Consider the following 21404-nt stretch of genomic DNA (forward strand, 5'->3'; position numbering starts at 1 on the left):
ACACAATGTTTGACTGCTTAAATGTGCAAAAATACAAAAACAACAAAATCCAAAGGTGACAAAAATGGCTTAAAAGTGTTTTAATATCTCCACCTTAATTTTAGGCAACACTACAAAGACATTCAAATAATAGGACAGCAACGTTCACACTTTTCCGTTTCAACAATACAAAATAGATTGCAACATCCTTCAGAAATAAAATAAGCAATACCTATATGATGCTCTTGGTAAATGAAATCTAACTAAAACTGCACAATAATTCTCTCACATTTAACTTTTAAGCCAAAGAGTTGTGCAATTGTCCCTTCCCTGTCCTACATCTCTGTGAAGTAAGATCATTACCTGACAAAACAACTCATAAATGTTCCCCTTTGTCTTCTGTAATACACAACATGATGCAGGCACAAGGAAGAAAGTCAAAGGACTAGTAACCACTTGATCATTACAGTAGATATTCAGTCTTACATTTTTTTTTCTGACTAAAGCTTCTCTCTTCTGCTAACCATACTCTGGAAGAAAAAAGATTACTAGGCATATTTAAATGATAAAATTATGGCTGCATACAGTAATTGTCATTTCGTAAGTGCTTCATTCCCTCAGCATGCTACAGACTGTGCAACATATGACGTCTCTCATCAAAGACTTCCTCTCCGCAGAGAGCTTCATGGGGACCTCCCAACCTCCCATCAAGTTTGTGGGTTCTTGACAAATCTTCATGACGTATTCAAGGGGGGGGGGGGGTTATTTTTGTCTCGTTTTGAACGTGTGGTGCAGGGCCTTTGGTTGGATTTTAAAACTCTTTTTTCCTGGCTTCCTCTGATTTTCAAAACGTATTAGAGGGAAATGTCGCTTTACAGGAGACTCAAGAGGGAGCAAAAAGGGCTTGAAGAGTTCAGGAAGGACCTGTGAGGGTTCTCTCAATGGCGCCACACTATTTTATTACTAATGTGTCGGGGTTTTTTAGGCACAATGAACATCACAGTACAGTCAGTCTTCTCTGATCTCTCTCACAGTTTCAAAGCCTCAACATAAACCTCATCTTTTTTTAACATAGACTGAAAAACACATTAGAGTGTACAAACGTCATGCACCTATGTTAGCTCCGTGAGTCGGATGGTAAAATTGAACTGGCCTGAAAAGCAGAAAGGTTCAGTCTCTTTTTTAAAGAGAAAATAAAGCGCAAGGTGCTGATGTTTAAACTGTACTGGAGGCGTTCATATCAGAGCACCTCTAATACATAAACAATACAACTGTGGGCGACAGTGGCGGTTTAACTATTGTGAATGAACATGGAGGGGTGGTCAGTAGTTAGTGTGCAATTATACTGAAATGGAATGATGCAATCAGTAACTTTCATGATTTTTTTTTTTTACTGAGCCAATTTACTTTGCACACTTTAAAAAGTACACTAAATCTGCAGGAAATCGCTACATGGGAGAAGGATTTGCAGTACAGATTCTCAAACTTTCAGTCTCCTCCTCGACATGTTATTCCTCTTAATTCAAGGGTAGACATGTAACATGTAAAGTCAGTTATATTCATATGTGTATAGCTGCGTGTTAAGATTGTTTTCGAGATAAGAAAAAGTTTAAAGTTGTGACATTCTACCAGTCTCTAAACTAGCAAACGCCCCCACTCTGAGGGCAGAGGTCAAGCGCTCGCTGCTTCCTCCTTCTTGTCTTTTTTGCCCTCCCCCTCCCCTTCGCCTGTGTCGCTGACGTCCCGTCGCCGCTTGCGGTTGCGAGCGTTGGCTTTGGACGCAGGCAGGGACTCCATGCCCAGAACCTTGTGGATCTGACGGAAAGCGAGCAGCCGTAGTGCATGCTGGAACCGAAGAAGAGAGAAAAGAAATGTAGGTTTTAAACAAAACTGCTGATGTGCTTTGAGATGCTCAATAAACACTGAATGGGAGCTTTGGGAACGTACCTGCGCACTGGCGGTGATGTCCTCTCTGGCTTGAAGCATCATGCTTTCCAAAGCGTCTGTCGGCTCTTTCTCACAGGGGTCGAGCAAACCTGGTCCGTCTGAGTAAGGGGAGGGAAACGAGAAATATTAATGTGACAGAAGAGATGAGAAATAATGAATCATCAAGGTGTGGTGGCGTTTATCAACTGGAGAGATTTTCTGAACTCTACTTATTCGTATAACATACGTATATCTGTCGGACCTGGCAGCAGGATGCCTGTGGAGATGCACTCCAGCACCCTGCGCATGGCCTCCCCCGGGCTGAGTGGGCCTGTAGCGCTGCTGATGACCTTCTCCACCAGTAGCTCCATTGCCTGGAGAAAGAAATACAATTTTTGCTTATTGATACACCTCTTCCTGTCACTGTCACATCTCTCACACCTTATATGATATTATATGATATACACATTACAAAGTGTGCCAAAAGTATTAATGTAAATGTTTTCAGCAAACATGATAAGGGACAGGTGAGGTCACTTACCCAGCCGGGCATCTTCCCCCAGGTGGGCACCCGCTGACATAAATCTCTCAGCACCCGAATGATGATCACACAGGACTGCAGCCCGTTGGCGCGAGCCTTTAGAGATTAAGACAAAAAACAAAAAAGAAAATAAATAAAAATAAACTTAACATTGTGATCAATATTAGATAAATTGAACTTCTGACGACACCATTGTAAATTTAACTGGTGACTGTAAAATGTAAGTTTTAAATAAGGATGTATGATTCTACTCTAAACTTCAAATTGCTCTTAGAGATTGTTAACAAACAGCTAAAATCCGTCCCATAGTAGTGACACAGTCACAGTAACTTGTTAAAATAGGAAAATAAATCTACAAATTAGATGTTATTGAAATAAAACACTGTCTTTATTATAGTGGGAAGGTTTTCTGGTTATAATGGGAGGCTTCTGCATTGAGATTTTATCCAAAGTTATAAGAACAACAGGAGGTCAGAAACAACATTTTAACAGTAAATGAACAAAAAAAACCAAAACGAACAAAAAAAAAAAAAAAAAAATCACAGAACAAGCAGCCCCACAAGAAATAACAGAACAGGAATTAACTTGAATGCCAGTAAACCAATGTGGTTTTTCTTCTGTAGTGCCAGAGAACACACAAAGTAATGTCTGCTTACAACATACAACTCTATTTACTATATTGCTTAACATCGATGATGGCGTCATTCCATTTAGCTGCACCCGTAATAACAAGGCCCTCTCACAGCTAGATGGAAAGAAGTCATTATTAAGGTTATTAGTTAAACCTGTGTTTGACAAGTCGAAGTTTTCATCTGCTGTAAAAAATTTGGAATTTGATGAAGACCTTTTCCACAGCAGACAATTTGACGTGTCATAATAGGAAAAACACTGGTGTAGCTAATTAAAAAAACATTAATAACAGATATTATTTATTAATTACACCGACTATGAGCAAAATAAGTCAAACAATGAGTCAAAACTGTGAAAAAGGTCTATTCTTGTGAATAAAACAATAACAAATTCCAGCAGGGACTGAAACAGTAACCAGAAATGATGGCAGCAGGATACACTACTGCAAATGATGATGAAGTGTTTGTGATGCGTTTACCTGAAACCATTTGGCGTGACGGAGAGCAGCCAGGTATTCCAGACATTTCTTCTTATTCAGAAGATCAGGAGGGTCCTTCTCAGCCACACCTGATGGAGATAATACGTACGGACTTACAGCAAAACTAATGCAAGACCCAGAAGATCACAGACAATAAGTCACAACCTGTTACTGCTGATGTACAGTCGCCGAACCAGGGACGGAATTACAAAAACACTGGAAACATTTATCTGATGTGACCAGACATTTCCATGAATCCTTAAAAACTGTTTTGTTTCAGTTTGTTTGGTGAGAAAATTATATAATATATAAGAACAAAGCAAGAAATTTGACCATCAAATACGGAAGACTTGTGTGTGTTTATATGTTTTACAAATATTCTGAGTGGAAGAAAGAGCAAAAAAGTAGAGCGGAGGGTGACAGACACATGCAAACAAAGACGGAAATCCAAGGCATTCAGAGAGAAGACAGGTGGGTTTTTGTTTAATCTTTAGTTAATTTTGTGAATTTGTTGCCTACTCCACTAATTTTATAATTAATTTGGATCCAATTATCATCAGCCAGAGTACTCCTTTCTCTAGAAAGACATTTTGACTCGTGAAACACAAGTGTAACCAATAACATTAATAATGTCCATTCATCCATCTTCTGACGCTTATCTGGGAACGGGTCGCTGTGGCATCAGACTGAGTAAGGAAACCCAGACATCCTTCACCCCGGCAACGCCCTCTAGCTCCTCCTGGGGGGATCCCAAGGCATTCCCAGGCCAGAGGAGATATGTAGTCCCTCCAGCATGTTCTGGGTCTGCCCTGGGGTCTCCTACCAGTTGGACATGCCTGGAACACGTGAAGAGGGAGGCCCAGGTGCCCAAACCACCTCAGCTGGCTCCTTTTGATGCGAAGGAGCAGCGGCTCTACTCTGAGCTCCCCCCGGATGTCGGAGCTCCTCACACTATCTCTCAGTCTAAGCCCAGAGACTCTCCGGAGGAAACTCATTTCGGCCGCTTGTATCCGTGATCTCATTCTTTCAGTCACTACTCAAAGCTCGCGACCGTGGGTGATGGTTGGGACGCAGACCGACTGGTAGTGAAGGAATTCAAGTATTAATAACGTCCACGTTGCATTCAGGTGCATCAGTGCCGTGGGTGATGGTACTGAGCCACTTTAAACTGGTGCAGAGCCATCGTTAATGTTATTAATTACACCTGTGCTTTTCCTGCTTTAACAAGTCCAAATGTCTCTACAAGAAAGGTGCATTAAAGACAGATTTTTCTGTCATTTAACTAATTTCAGATATACAGCTACTTCTCCTGATCATGAAGTCTCATCAATATCAACAACTCGTAAATTACATTTTTCAGTTGTTCAAGAACTAGCCATGAATCTGCATCTTTTCATTCATTCACCAAATGTCAAAATCAGTTTTCTTCACTTTACTGCCAATTGCTCCCTTTGCGTGGAAAATTTCCAATTATTTTCTAAGAGAATTATTAATAGGTAAAAAGATTTTTTAAGTTGTTTCAACTTCTTTTAAAAACTTCCTTCACTAAACTCAAACAGAGTGTTTTGGATTTCCTCTTTTCTTGCACTGGATCATCAGCTTTGCATGAGTGCCTGACTGTCACAGACATGTTAGATCAAAAAATGTCACTTTAGAGCATTTAACAACTGAAACATGGACTTTTATCTCCTTGGAGACGGGTATTTGGAAATGAGATGTGTGTTTTGTTCTCATTTTATACCAAATGTTTTTAGTCTGGCTTCCATTACTCGTCTACAACGGACCTTTCTCACAGCAGACATTTTGACTTGTCATAGCAGGAAAAGCACAGTTGAACATGATAACATTAACGATGGCTCAATTCTATTAAAGGAAGTTATACTGGTGTAACTTTACCAGGTTCAATAATTTGGAAACACTATTCAGCCATCATTAATGTTATGAAATGTACATGTACTTTCCTTGCTTTGTCACATCAAATATCTGCTGTGAAAAAGGTTGATTATGTTTCAAAGGAAGTTTCTCTTGCAGATAAAGGCACAAGAGCGAAGATACTTCTTTCCCTTCATGCCTCCATATTTTAAAAAGGTAACAACATCAAAAATCAAACCAATTTAAGTCAAATCTATTAAACACAATATGACAAAGCCAGAGATTAACTAAATTAGTAGTGCTAAAAATGGGAGAATACAAAGTTATGTTTGTTTTTTTAAAAAAAAAAAAAAAAAAGCTTTTGTCTGTGTTGAATCTATGAAATAATAAAACGTGTGTGGACAGAATTTGAGGACAAATTTAAAAGACACATTTACAAGACTGGTCACCTAAAAAATGACAAAGTCCAGCTCTCTCTAAAACATTCAATGTGGTTACTGATGACTGCCATGAAGAAATATTTCGTGACAGCAGCCGTCGGGCTTTCCACACTTCCATGTTCACTAGAACTGTAGCAACAACAGAGGACATTAGCTTTCTTACAGGGGAAATACAAAACAAAAACAAAGCCACTTTTTCTTTTTTGAAGTCTACACTAGCATACCACTTAGAATCACGACCCATATTTATCAGGCCTCTTAGAGTCTGGATTTAGCAGCAGCTGAGCCCCTCTGATGACAGCTGAGAGGGTTTTCCTACTCTGAAAAGCTTAATAAACATGGGCGACCTGGTGTCTTTTCATTTTACCGTTCTTAGTGGTATGTGTACAAGTGTGGTCTTCAGGATTAGCCATTAGCTTGTCTAGGTCTGCTGATACAGAATTAGGGGCACTGATCAACAAACCCAAACAAAAGTAAAATAAAAAATAATAATAAATAAAAGACAGCGGCCACAGAAAACATTTCTAACATGTTTTCCAAATGGGAAAAACACATTACAATGCTGACAGTTGTTGGAGCAGGTGGAGGAGTGTTTGCAACACAATGATCTTGAAAATTAGCTCAATGACAACGGATTTACTAATGCTGTCTGATTATTATTTAAACACGGATCATTGTGAGGCGATAAAATGACACTCCAACACCTTATCATCGATAATGCCGCAAATATGATGCAGGGATGAGAGAAAAGGGAATGAGAAGTCACTGGACCTCAAAATCCCCCTCATAGTATCATCACCAAAATGCAACAAGAAGCAAAACTTTTTTTTTTTTTTTTTTTTTTTTTTTAAAAATCAAGCCTCAAAACTAACAATATTTATTGAATAGTGTCACCGTTTGATGCATTTTCATCCCTGGGCATTATCTGAACAGTGATCATCGCTTTTCTCTTATAGTTTCCCAAAAGGTTTTTATCTGAGCGTGTGTTCACAAGATAAACACACACCCTAGTGGCACAGAAAGGTCGGAGAGCCCGGCTTTAGATTCCCATGTTGTGGAAAAGAAATAAAGAAATTGGGGGTCTAGTGTAACTGCAAAAAATGGGGGAAATGAAAAGAGTGGGACAAATGAATGTGAGAGTTAATTCTTATTTTAGGAGTTAAAGAAAAAAAACAACAACTTGAATGTGGGCTTGGTTAAAGTCCCACCTCTCATTCAGTAATTTAAGAGCTTTTCAGCCTAAAATTTTAGGCTGCTACCAGGTGGAAGGGTGGAGCGGGGGGTGGGGGGGAGTGGGGGGGTATATAAGTGTATTACACACAGCGCTAACATTTGGTTGGTACTGAAAGCTTTTGGCTTCTCTAACCTTTCTCAGCCGCTTTTCCTCCTGCCTGCTTGTCCTTCTCAGCAGCAGGGTCCTCCCTCATCAGCGGCGAGGTGAGAGAAATGGTCACCTGCATTTTGGGCTCCTTGCTTGATAATATCACGATGTTCGCCTCCTCGGGGTGAGCCTGCACCTCATACTGATCTTCAGAAAATGTCTGCCGGTTAAAAGGACACTTGGGATTACTCACTACAGAGGAGGAGGGGTGTCGGGGGGCAAAGAGTAGCCTTGTCTGGCAAGGTTACAGGGCAATGCTGTAATGTTTTTAACCTCAGGTTGTGCAATTTTTTTTTTTTTTCAAGGCTATTGAGATTACAGTTCCCTTTTTTTAAGCAGGGTTAGTGGCATGAACAAAAATATCTCTCAACAATTAGTCATCAGCAATATCTTTGTAATAATAATAATAATAATGATAATAATGATATATAGGAAAGGAAATCAGGCGGTTTAAGAAGAAAAACCCCATCTCACTCTGTAGGATTCAGGTGTCATAACCAGGCAGTGAATCTAAAGATCAGTGAAAAGCTCCTTTAATGAGACACTCGTTACAGCTAGAGTAGGAGGGAGGAAGAGTGAGCAATTACAACACATCACAACCTTCAGGTTGTCATCATAGCTGTATTTGGTAGCAATCCTCTGTCTTGTGGGCCTTAAATGGAAATGCCATTAAATTAAGTAATTCACATGGGATTTTCTCTTTAGCCTGAGGGAAGTTTAGTCATTTTTGAACATGGAAAAATTCCTCCCAAAGCCAGAATCCACACGGTATTCCCTAAGATGTCATATTAAAAGGATAAACAGCCCAGATGTGCTGTAACAACAACGAATGAGAAACAGACTTAATGGAGTTATAAACGTTACCTTTACAGAGTGGTAGTTACTGTAACTCTACTGATTTCTCTTTTACAGCTTAGAAGTTTATAATCATTGTGTTTCTGGCTGTGGGAGATAGTTGTACATGTTCACTAATGAAACATGAACTCCTCTGGAATATGAGAAAAACCCATCTAGGATGAAGGGAGTCTTTGCAGTTGAAGTTTTCTGGGTTTTTGTGTCTTGTATCTAAAAATATGTGAGTTTACTGACATCATTACATCACAACGTTTTCAATTATCTTTGTTGTTCCCTTGCTCTACAACAAAAAGACAAAGGGAAATCCTGTGGTTCCCATTCTATTTATATAACGTAAAAGTCATTCAGTCCCTCAGGATGCAGCTCTTATGACAAGTCATAAGGCAGTGTAGTCCACCTGACAAATATAACTTCCTCGTTTTAAAAATACGCTGCACTTCACATATTTAGAAAACTACTGGGAAAACCAGCACAGTACGCCTTTTTTGTCAGATTTGTCTCTACAGTCCTCCTATATGATCCCATACCCACCTATAATATTTAAGGTAAAACCTAAACTGTAAGAATATTAATGTTGTGAATTCCTCAATCCTTCCCTCCTTCAGCCTCATGCACAGCATGGGAAGTCTTTCATTTCCCTTTAGTTTACTGGTGAGGTTTTCTTACCGCCAGTTCCTTGGGCAACTGCTTAGCGATGTTCTTCAGTAAAGTGATGGTGGGTTTCTTAGCGGTCAGCAGGATGAGTTCAACATTTCTGTCTCCACGAAGCAGCAGGCCTTTGGCCAGGATGCCCACCCTCATCACGCCTTTTAGCAGCCGTCCTGAGTTCTCAGTACTGTCAGGAGAGGGAAAAAGGCCAAGATAGAGACTTTAAGAGCAGGTTTTACACACGTATTATAAACACAAAGCCTCAACAGAACCTGTGTCGATCTCTATTAGATATATATCTTTATCTATCTATATATATATGTCTGTTGGATCAGATACATGCTTAACTTAAAGCTAAAGTGGTAACATTTACAGCAACTTTTATTGTTGATGGCTTCTATATTCACCAGATCACAGATACTCACTGATACTTTTGCATTTCCGTAGCTCAAATCAATAAAAGTGCTTTTAGGTGCTTTTTTTCCCAAACGTGTCAGCAAAAAATAAAAAATAATCTGCCAAAATTGACGTTTTACCCCTTTTCGTCTCCACTTTCAGTAGCAGCAGTAGTAATTTCTGGTGTCTCCTTCTCCAGCAGGGAGTCGGACACCAGTTTTAGGGCTCTCTCAGAGTGGGAGACAATCCTCTGAACAGCCTGCAGCTCCTCCTCCACCGGGTAAATGGTGGAGTGTTTAGCCATGATGTGGCGGTCGTCCGGGGAGTCAGGCCGCCGCACACACGTCTGAAGGAAGTGGGTGAATAAAATAATTCATCACACTACAAAACTGAGGGGAACGGGAATAAAATAAAAGCTTCTACAGTAGATTTGAGCCAATTTTTATTTTTTGAAGTGAAAGCACAACAAAGCAATCGCGAAGCTCACCAGTAGAGGGGGGACAGGCATACCCGGGCGACTCATCAGTGGTGGAGGAGCCATCCTGCGTCTCTGCTCCCCCCAGTACATCTGCTCCTCCTCCATCCTTCTCCAATACATGTCCTCCTCATATCTCCTGCAGGAGAGGGGGACGGATGTGTCACTAGAGCAGAAAAAGTCACTTATTTCCAGAGGGCAATGGTCATGGCTGCCAAAAACAGTAGTCAATAAAAACATTTAAAAGCATTTAAAAAAAACTTTACCAAAAGCTCTACTGTGATCTAATTCCTCTTATAACAAAACAATAAGCCTGGTAAATTAAGAAACTTTATGAGGTGGCCCCTAAAAGTGCCATTTATGATAAAATCTAATTCAATGGCAACAACTTACAGTATCTTATTATACATGCAAGAGAGATCATATGATTGACCAGTGTCAGAGAGAGTCGAGAGAATAGGAAGCGTCTATAAAAATACTGTAAGAAATTCCCTTTTTTGTCCACATCTACATGCGTCAGTCTTACAGTCAGCTGATTAACTTAAGCACTTCCCCTTCACTGGTATTACCTGGATGAATTTATATTTTCTTTTTCTGTCTGTTCTGTGCAAACATGGGAAACTTAAGAGTACATAAATTTAGATCTCTGACTGAATCTAAATGTCCAACCTCAAGACTTGTGAACTGAACCCTTGTGACTGTTCACCATCATCACATGAAGTCTGTGAGGGCACCAGGCCACAACGGGAATAAAATTTCTGAACGGTTCTTAACTGTACTGATATTGGCAAATTATGCAAAATAAACCTCCCAACATCAGTAAACTTAGAGGACCAGATGTCTTCAAAGATAAATATCACTATGGCTTATAAATTGTGTAACTTATTAATGATCAGTTTATTTTGCTACTCACAGACTTCTCAGGAACCTAAGTCTTTTAAGAGAAGTGAAGTGTGGACATTTGGATTCAGGCTTTATTTTTGTCTGGAAGTCCTACCTCATCTCCATGTGCCAGCGCTGCTCATCGTCTCTCTGTCTCTTCAGCACCGCCTTCTGCTTCTGCTTCTTCAGTTTGCTCTCCTGCAGCTTCCTGGCCCGGTTACTGGGCTTGATTTCCACAGGAAGCTCTGGATTCACTTTCTTCTACAGAGCGAGCCAGAGGACGACAGAAGAAATGTAAGGGGAATGCAGCCAGAGAGTCGGGACACATGTGAGCCTGCACTTTGTCAGGCGATTCCCACATTTACATACAATACAGACAGAATAAAAAATAAAGTGAAAATTCAATCTGAGCTCTGCAGAATGAAAACCTTCAAAGACAAGGCAAGAAACATTAAAAAGGCCAGTTTTTTCACACCTCCAGATCTCTCTGCGATTGCTCATTTCGTGCATCAAAACAGGCGTTCACACAATAATGTCATTGTCGACATATTTAAAAAAGAGTTTTCCGGGGATTAGTTTAAGCCTGGGTTAAAGGCTGTAAATCTGTCAGACTAGTTTATCCGTTCTACCCAACTCCTTATCAGATAATGGTTGAAATTTTTGTTTTTTCTTTGAAGGAAGAAGGAAGGAGAAGAAGGAAGAGATTACAGTTTACCCACGGTGTTAGTGTTTCAGTGTGGATAGAGACAGTTTGGAAAACTACCTGAAAACACTTCTGTGTATGGAACCAAGTTTGAGAGTCTCAGTTATATAATACCAGAAACACTGAAAGCCTTTTTCTCAACTTTACAGATGAAGGTTGCTCATTATGCGTCTGTGGTTGTGATAACTGGAGCTGATTCCTGTCTGATTGTGGATAACCAGTCAGACAGGAATCAATAGTGATGCTCTAACTTTCTTACTTTGTACTGCAGTCTGTGTCTTCTTCCCTTCAGGTGCATGTCTTTAGCGTTTGGGTCGTTGAAGCTACATTCACACAATTTACAGTGGAATCGGATAACTTTGCCGTCATCGTTACGAACCTGAAAGACAGAAAGTTTAGATGAATATACAAGTAGTATATTAGTATATAGTATCTCAAAATTAAAGTACAATGTAACTGTTATTAGAATTACATATAAATATACTGTATTATATATATTTCCCAACATCATCACAACTGAAGCTTGACTAAAAATGTTTTTTTGTTTCTGGAGCCAGAACTGATATTTGGAAGCACAAATTCTTTAATGAAAATATTGGCCAAGTATTAATAATAAGACCCTGACGTTTGTGTTCCAAGTGTTGCTTTTGTGTTCATGTTGTAAAGTCCTGTGAACAACACAGAAAGCTGCACAAATTATATAATAATAAAACTGTTTCTAAAATAATCTAAAGCAATTTTTACTTTACAATGTACAGTAACTTCTTTAAAAATGTGCATATTAATCAACATATTACTTGAAACCGATGTACCTATGACACACCAGCTGTGACCATTATTACTCCTCAGATATACTGCACTGGTTAGGATACATTTATGAGTGATATCAGGATAATTTTTATTTTCATTTCCTGCTTACCTCCTCTACATAGTCGTGTCCGACTGGCTGAATGTCTCCCTGGCCCCCGGCTCTGTCGTTGTCCTCATCGTCACTCTGAGACTCCATCTTCTGAACTGACTGTTGCATCGGCTCCTCCACCTTCGCTGCTACCACCACCGCTGATGCTGCTGCTACCGGAGCGCTGGCTGGCTTATTGGCTGTGAAGCAGGCAAGATGTCGCAGTTTAAAGCACTAATTATGATATAACAAATACATGATATATACCAATACCATATGTACCTTTGTTGGGGAAAAAAACATTTGTATTACACTTAAATTAATACTTATATTGAAGGGTTCTACTTCAAATGCTAATAAATGACTTTGAGGGGAAAATTGTTCAATATAGGTTCACACTTCAAGGTTTAAAAACTCTGTTGAAGTGTGAGTTTCTTTCAAAACCCATATGAGTTTTGATTTAAACCTTTAAATGGTAGGTCACTAGGGGATGGGAAGTGGGTAGGAAATCATAAACATCAGATTGGGACTAGATATTAAAGTGCTCTAAGTTGACAAACTTACAAATGACAGTTATTTTGGAAGGAGCTGGTTTCTTGACTGGTGCTGTTGTTTTAGCCGTGGCGTTTACAGCCATCTGTTTGGGTGTAGCAGCAGGAGATGAAGTGGTTGAGACCGAGGCAGGAGCGGAGGTGGAGGCTGGAGGTTTCCCAGCTGTCGAGGTTGTGATAACCGGAGCAGAATTCACCAACACCGGCTCCGTTGAAGGTATAGGTTTGCCCAGCTTGGTGTGAAGTTTCACCACCTTTCCAAGGTTGACAAAGAGAGACAGAGTGAGATACAACCATTTAAGGCCGCTGATACTTAATCCCATCACAGATCCCTGGGGGAGGTTTTGTTCTGAGACTTGGCAGCTCGGAGGGAACATCACATGAGTACACCACAGTCGTGTCCAATAATGAAAGCATGTTGTGTTGAGTCTTCTGAAAGAACTACGAAAACTCAAAGACAAAAGCATCACAGCTGTGCTAACCTTCTGGTGTTTGGCCCCGCGGATATGGGCGGCGTAGGCGTCCACTCCAGTGCAGGAGACGTCACATAACTCACAGCGTAACTGGGTCTGGACCCCTCTGGGCCCGTTGCTGGCCCCCGTCTGCCCCCCAGACTTCAGGGCTGCCTCCTTTTTCTTATGCTTCTGGCCCTCTAGATGCTCCCGGTACGTCTGATTCAGTAAAACATACCAGTTAGTCGAATGGAAGCATGAAACCATAAATTACACATAAAGAAAAAAAGTCAAATTTGTTACTTTTTCACTGGATTTCACAAAATAAACTCAAGAGAGAATGAAACTAATGTTCTCTAGTCTCACATCTTAATAATGTAACATATTTGTTTTATTTTTTGTATTCACTGCACCACAGAGAGAGGGCTTTATATTGAAAGCTTATGAACAAAATCTTGCCATTATAAACTCCTACCTGCGGGCCCGCACAGCTGATCTTGCAAATTTCACAGTAATGGAGCTGGGGTTGCTTCGGAGGCCCTTTAGGCTTCTGCAGCTTGTTCTGGTGAAACGTGGGTTTCTTGTAAGTGTTTCCGGCCGGAGCTGTCACCATGTTGCTGCCCGAGTTGCTCCAGGAAGAGCTTGTGAGTTGCTTGGGGGGCGGCTGGATGGGGGGCTGGGGCTGTTGGGGCTGCTGTGGCTGCTGGGGAGGAGGCTGCGGCTGGGAGAGAGTCTGCTGGGCTGGCTGGTAATAGGAGGGGGTGGATGTGGAGGTGTAGCCGGTTGAATCATAACTGGAGTAGCTAATGCCTAAGGGTGAGAGAGCAGGAGCAGAGAGAGTGAGAGCAGAGAAAAGCGGGATTTGGGTCACACATGAACAGCCACCAGTCACGCTGGCAATAAGTAAGATATATTTTAATTTCACCAGAGGCTGCATCAAGGCCAACTAAAGATCAAGAAGGATCGCAGTCGCCTTTGATAGGTATTAAAAATGTACAAAGAAATCCCGACTTCAACCTTTAATTAACAAGATAAAAATAATTGTATACACCTGTCTCAGCTGCTAACAATCAGCTCAGGCTTTTGTTCAGCATCAAAGACACTCTTGGCTTACTTGGTCTTTATTCTTATCCACTGCAACACACAGTGGATACGACGCAATCTTATGAAACAACCTGCACTGAAAACACAGTCACTCACTAAAGCTGGACACAACAAAGAAGAAACATATCAGCTCTTCTGTGCCAGTAAATAACGTCACATTAAGCTCTCACTTATGTTTTTACTGTAGCTGAGTTGGATGACTTGCATTGTTTTTTACATAATTAATAATATCACAACATACAATAGACTCACCTTTTTGAAAACTGTTTTCATTGCATATCGTTTTTGACACAATAATCCTTTCAGTCAGTCATTGCACCTTTATTTTAGCAGTTATGATCAATATCTTTATTATAGCGATGGATCACATGACCACTTTTATGTGAAGGGGATTGCGTGAAGTGATAAACTCACAGGTAATCATCAATGACATTTTTCATTTTATTGGAAACAACCAGAACTGAACTGAATTATATTTGAAAGAGAAAACCAGAAATGGATTTTTGAGTCGCAGTATTTTTGTTATTTTATTGTTCTTTAGAGAGACTGTGAGAGACTTTTGGTGGATTATAAAAATGTTTCGCTCAAATATATGAATATTATTGCTTTGTGTTTGATGTTTGGGTTTATACTGTTTATGTTCATTCAGTGTGTAGAGTGTCATGTCGAGCATTGCTGCATCCTTCGTGAGGTTTGACTAAACCAGAGGTTTTCAAAGTGGGAGGCGGGCCTCACCAGGGGGGCTCCAAACAGTTTCAGGGGAGGCTCAGTGATAGAAGTGAAAAAATATTACATTAGTTATCAAAAGGAGGTCACGTAGAATAGCCTAAATGTGTGTGATCCGGTTAAAGAGATAGTTCAGAGATACAGTAGTTTTGGGGAATTTTACTGTTTTTCCCACTTTCTCAGAGTCAGAAACTAATAAATGTCTTCAGACAGACCTTTTTTATGTATTTGATGTTCATTTCCAGAGCCGGATATTTCCCTTAGTGGTTGATGTAGACCAAAAACAGCGACCAGGAGAGTAAATCTTTCAACAGGTGGCCAGTGGTTAATGTTGCTCCGTATTTGCCGAATGTGTGATAGGCAAATGTTTGCCAAGTTCAGAGACAATGTGTCAGTGTTGTGTTTACAGCTTGTGTTTCTGCTGCCTCCTTGTGGCCAAAAAAATCTGGTATGCAGGTTTAACTTCATATGTATTTATTTCTTTACTATGTGTAAATATAAAGTATATTTATGCTACGCTGTATTTATTTTACTTTGTACAGCCAACATGTTGGGTAAATCCCATCTCTTATCTTACCTGAGTAGGACGTGGCTGAGACAGAGGAGCTGAACGTGGAGCCGAGGGTGTAGGAGGAGATGGGTGTGGGAGGCTGCTGGACACTGGTGGATACTGGGTAGATGTTGTAGCTAGTGGACACAGAGCTGGAGGGGGCCAGTGGTTTCAGGGCTGTTACCTGCCTCTGGGGTGGAGGAGGCTGGCTGTACACAGTGGTGGGGGCTGGACTGTAAGCGCTCTTCACTCCTACTGAAACAGGAAGGGAGTCGCGGGAGTGATGGAGCAAAGGGGAGAGAGGAGAGAAGAGGTGGAAAAGAAGGTCAGCAGCGGAGAGCAAAAGAGATCCGACGCATCCGACACATCCTCTGGGATGGCCTGTCAAGAGTTTTTGGCAAGGCGGACAGGATCCTCATTGCACTACTAAATGAGCACCAGACACATTCCACATGTATCATATAACCCTCGAAAAGTGCAAAGTAAACAACACGAACACCGTAATGACAGATGAGCGACTATTCCCACAGCAAGCCAAGTGAGGAGTGTTTATCCGAGTTCTACGCTGTTAATTAGACCTGAAACACTGATTATATGAAAGTCAACATTGTGGTGAAAACTGTGCTCAAGTATTTTTGGTGAATAAAATGATAACTCGCTGGTCTTTGTTGCCTTATTGAATGTATTCTTTCATTCTGGTACCAGAAGGCAAAACAAACAGGGTGTCTTGCATACAGTTTGCTTAGAGCTCTACACCAAAACACTCACTTTATACCACAAGACAGAAAACAAGGTTATAAAGAATTACGTATTCGGCTCCCATAGTCATCTAGTCACCAGTTTTCCCAATACACACTCACATAAAGAGGAGCGCAAGACTCATCCTTAATGTTTCAAAGGTTAATGCTCCTTATTCAAGATGTATCTACATACAGTGATTCAGCAATTACATACATTTTAAGTAAATCTCCATCACAGGATTCAAAATTACAAAGTCAAAAGTATCATGTATTTACATGTGCTCTCAAACTGTGACCAATTTTTGTTAATCGTATTTAAATTATTATTCATTAGGACATGAAAACTAAACTACAATATCTTGATTTGGGATTCTTGTCGAGTAGAGCCCAACTAATGCTGGATGTCTGAGGCCAGAGCCGATACTCATATTTGAGAGTTTTAAAAAATCTGAGTCCAGCAGACATCTCTGATACAAATCCTCTGAATTTGGTCATTAAAGAACTGAGACAAAGATACAGAGTATGACATTTTACAGTTGAAAAATCCAATGTACACATCATGTATTTGTACTGCAGTTTCACCATCCAGCCCTTAAAATGACTTTAAAAAAAACAACAACTCCAGACAATTTAAAAATAAAAGTAAACTGACTCACCAGTCTGGTAGTAATTCTCTGTGGGAGTCCTCTGAGCTGGGGCTATACTTGTCTGATAGTACTGTTTATTGTCGTAGGTCGTCACGGCAGCGGGCCGTCCGTAGCTGTAGTTGTCCTGCTGAAGTTTACAAGAGAGCTTTCAATCCAATGTGAACGCAGCATCTTAAAACTGCAGCATAGCTTAATAACTATTTTTGTTTTATCAACAACAAAATGCACAGATATCATAAAACGACATTAAAGCCACAACGTGTAGAATTAGTGTTTGATTATCAAATTATTCTAATGGCTTAAGATTTTGTTTGTGGAGAAATGCTGCGGTGGAGGCTGCCTTCCCTTGATCAAACGGATGTGAATGTGCAAAGACAGCATTTATGTCAATAAGAGACGGTACCCAGGGAAGTTCATTAGAAGGCTAATAAGTAATATAATATTTTGGTTCTCTGTGAGGTGATTAAAGGTCACTTGGCCTGTGGAAGATGTTGAGACATTATTATCTCCAAAACCAGGTGCAACTGATAAAGTTTAGAGAAGTCTGAGACACCATTGCTTCTAAGATGAATCATACTTGGATCATTACCAAGCGTCAAGATCACTAATGAACTCAGCAATAATGCCAAAATAGATTTGAATATGATTAAAAAACGAGGTGGAGACTAGAAAATAAGCTCCACATTAGGAGGGGTAAAGAGGGTTTATAATATGATGTTTTATGATTTTGCATTAGGTTCCCGGGATCGAGGCCTCGGTTTGCTTGTATCGGTCCTTATGCACAGTAAACCTATTCACATTGAACTCTACCAGCTTCAAGTGTATTTTTTTGAGTCTTTCTCTTAAAAGTTTTGAGTTTAATGCTACGTTGTGGGTGACCTGAAGATTTATTGGCCCATCTGAAGATTTCCCACGATAATGTAAACCGTCTTTTTTATATTGACATTGTGAGAGCACTAAAGGACATTTTTTAAATTCTACACACAGTGGCTTTAAAAAATACTTTTAAAATTACAAAAACTGCATTATACAACATCCAAAATGACCACGTCATGCAGTGAGACACTGGAAAGCAGAAATCATAAGGGAAGCAGAAAGAGACTGACCGTGTCCGAGTATACCTGGTACGTCTGTGGGGTGGTAGTGGGCTGCGGAGGAGCTGGGGGATCTGGCTGTCTGTAGGCATAGTCTGGGGGGGCTTGGTGGCTCTGATAGGTAGGGTAAGGGGCAGAGACCACAGGCCGGGCTGCCTGGACTGGGGCTGGAGAGTAGGATGCGGTCACTGCATGAGCCACAGCAGGAGCCTGCTGGACGCTGTAACTGGCTGTAGAGGGGTGGGAGTAGGCCTGGGGAGGCTGGGTACTGAAGAGGAGGAGAGGAGAGGGGGAGTTAGACTTCAAATTATGAAACTTTGGGAAAACATTCACTTCAGTCTTTATCCTGACGGAAACCTGAGATCAGATCACATTTAAAGTGCATGTGTTTTCTTTAATAAAAAAGTCAAATACCGGCAGATATTTTTACATTCAGAGCAAAACCTTTTTTTAATCACAGCAATTTAAATTGAATTTTGAACTGCATTCACTACAGGATCCATCTTGTCTGGTGTAACAACTTATCTGCTCAGAATATTTTGCGTCCTTGTCTGTGATCATGTAAATTAATCCCAGGTGAGTTTTACATGAAAACAACTAAAGCTTTACAGAATAGCAGGATTGTTGTACAGTGCAGGCAGGTGAGTTTTATTCATTCATCTTTAGTAACAGTATAATTTTACTGCACTTTAAATGACAGAAACTACCAACACGTAACACGTAAACATCACACCTGATCGGGATGATTTAATTGCAGAAGCTCAAATAATATATGATTCACTGAACAGACCTGCACCGACCTCTCGTTAATCTCTTGTGAGATTTGAATTGTGACAGTGATTCGGGACGCAGAGAGCGGTTACTGGCAACGACATCTGTAACTGAAGCCTCAGCATCTCTATTAAGCTTTCACTGACAGGATGGACAAGAACGTGAGAAGGCTAAAATTAAATGACGCCTTAAGGTCATACAAGAACGCACAGGGTAAACGTGCTATAAGAGTGATCTTAAATTTATCTTATAAATAAATGCTGGACAGTGTGGAAACACTGAGAAGTTGCACAGGAAACTTTTACTTCCATGCAAAGACCACCAAGAAGGGAAAAATAATTTTTTCCAAGACTGACTAGTCTGTAGCTGATGTCGAGTATCTTAATAGTTGCTCTGTATTTTCATTATCTTAGCCTTAAAATACTGAAGAAGCACGAACTGCAAATTTCCAAGATCTAATATTTAGATTACAAAAGTGTCACATACTTTGCAGTGACACACATCTAAACATTCAAGTCTGACACCGTTCCAGATATTTCAGCAGTACAAATAAAACGGAAAACAAATCGATAAATTTAGTTAAACATTCGGCTGTTGACCTACTTTTGTGTTCTGGCCGATTCCTGCTACCAAAGCTCAGAAATCCGAATGTCTTATCTTTTAAATATTTTACATTTTGGACACAGGATACAGCTGTTTCCCAATGGAGAGTAAACCTTAATACTCACTCAATGCTTATGGAACTAATACTATACTACGACTGTAAATACTACAGACACTGTTACCTTATCTGCAGTAAGTCAGCATCACACGGAGACAAAAACCTTACATCTAAATTGAAGCTGTAGAAGTTGGAGCTCAATCTGGAAATAGGACTGAACCTTTAAGACAGGTCATCAGTTAATTAAAATCAGGGGAAGTAGCTCAGACTGAAGGAAACGTACAAACATTAGGCACACATAGCTAAAACTAACACAGTCTAATCTGTTCTTGGTTGTATTTGTATGATACACTGACAGATGTGACTAATATTTAGTCTACACTGATTGATAATAAATGGGGTTTAAAGCTGCAGCGATAAGTTGATTAACCAAATGGAAATTAAACAGCAACTATTTTGATAATCGATTAATCATTACAGTCACTTTTTAGTTAGTTCAAGCCTCTCAAATGTGAGCAACTGCAGCTTTCCTCTGTTTAATGTTTATTGTAAATTAAATAGCTTCAGGGTTTGGACTGTTGGTCGGAAAAAACAAGAGATTTGAAGATGTTATCTTAGACTAAAATGGGAGTTTTTTCCCTTTTTTTGACATTTCAAAGACTAAATGATTAATCTAGATAATATCCTTATCAGCCCTAATGGGGTTGACTAAACATGTGACACCCCTCAGTATTATGCAGTAAAACTCAACAGAACCACAAAAACAGCCTCTAAAATAACCTAAATTTGAAACAACACCTCTCTACAACAGTTTAATCAAAAACTGAACATTTTAACCTTCATAAAGGCAGCACTGACTGCAGGTCTGTTAACAAGGATTATTCATAATCTGATAACTAAATAGACGTGAAGAAGGATGCATGTTGTGTGTGCTATGGTGCAGGGAAAGCAACATCACTTCTGTTTGCCAGGTTTGGTTTGTTAAACCAACCAGAAGCATGAAATCCTCACACTTCACTGACCGCAGTGAGTCAAATGTCAATTTAATATGGTCACCTGTCAAAGTGATATAAAATAATTTAACCTGTTAGACCAACTTGCCAAACAACCATCCATACTGCGAGGGTTTGACTTAGTTTTCTACCTCTAACACAAGCATCTATCTATCTAGTTTTTTCCTCTCTGGCAGCATGATTCTATTGATCAATCATCTATAATAAATGAACCGCTTGTGAGATAATAAACCCTCAGTAAAACCAGACCAGAGTTAGCTCTCCCTAATCCTAACCGCTGCCAAAATCTCACCGTCACAGCTGAAGTCAGCTCGGTTAACCGGCTGCCAGACACTAACCAGGACATCAGTGTGTCAGTAAAGTACATCGGCGGTGTTAAACCATCAGTAGAGGATGACTTTACTTTACTGGGATTCACCTAAAGTGGAGCAGCGTGTCTGGAAGCGTTGGCCTAACGTTAGCTAACTCAACTAGCGTTTCAAGCTAGCTCGTCTCTGCGCCGCCACGCAGCCAAATCCCGCCGGTGACCGACAAACACCGACGACTTGCTAATGTGACTTAAAAGTCGCGCTGACATGAAGCTGCATCAACTTGAATTACCTGTATTGCGGACCGGCACCATGTGTGAAGCCGAAATAATTGCTTGCAGCCATCTTGGCATCCCCAGTACAGTACAGCGCTGACAGACAGCAGAGAGACCCTGAAACTGGCCGACAAGATAGTTCACCCCCCCCTGCTGCAGCCGGTGGGAACACCGCTCTGCTACACCGGAACTGCGTAGACAACAAGTTATCTTACACACACAGCCAGTACGTTATCAATAAATATACAGCGAGACAGTGTTTATCTGATTCACTATTTCTGCTAACTCATTAGTGTATTTTCATCATAAGTTTTAGTCATGTAATCTTCTCATTGTGCTAGGCATGCGTGTCAAATAATCTAAAAAAATCTCCGAAAAGCGGTTTATTGCTGACAAAGGTGAATAAAG

General features: G+C 40.3%; 1 protein-coding gene across 10 annotated transcripts; it reads right to left on the reverse strand.

Moving 5' to 3' along the window:
- Positions 1-65: 65 nt before the first annotated feature.
- On the reverse strand, positions 66-21134 carry zfr2 (zinc finger RNA binding protein 2). 10 transcript variants are annotated; one of them, XM_042417878.1, is made up of 19 exons: positions 21014-21134; positions 17981-18236; positions 16884-16998; positions 15515-15739; positions 13583-13917; positions 13138-13326; positions 12669-12909; positions 12126-12304; positions 11466-11585; positions 10619-10764; positions 9634-9760; positions 9287-9492; positions 8769-8937; positions 7233-7407; positions 3555-3643; positions 2447-2542; positions 2168-2279; positions 1927-2024; positions 66-1824 (listed from the first exon to the last, which is right to left on the reverse strand). In XM_042417878.1, the coding sequence occupies exons 1-19, from the start codon at positions 21064-21066 to the stop codon at positions 1651-1653; spliced, it is 3105 nt and encodes a 1034-aa protein (XP_042273812.1). In that variant the 5' UTR covers positions 21067-21134; the 3' UTR covers positions 66-1650. The 10 variants fall into 10 exon arrangements, with proteins under 10 accessions (XP_042273812.1, XP_042273811.1, XP_042273809.1 ...); XM_042417877.1 differs by having other exon boundaries at positions 15515-15742; positions 16884-17001; XM_042417875.1 differs by having other exon boundaries at positions 2153-2279; positions 9634-9787; positions 15515-15742; positions 17996-18236; positions 21014-21133.
- Positions 21135-21404: the final 270 nt, after the last annotated feature.

The sequence above is a fragment of the Thunnus maccoyii genome, chromosome 7 (genome assembly GCF_910596095.1).
Source record: "Thunnus maccoyii chromosome 7, fThuMac1.1, whole genome shotgun sequence".
NCBI classification, from domain to species: Eukaryota; Metazoa; Chordata; class Actinopteri; order Scombriformes; family Scombridae; genus Thunnus; species Thunnus maccoyii.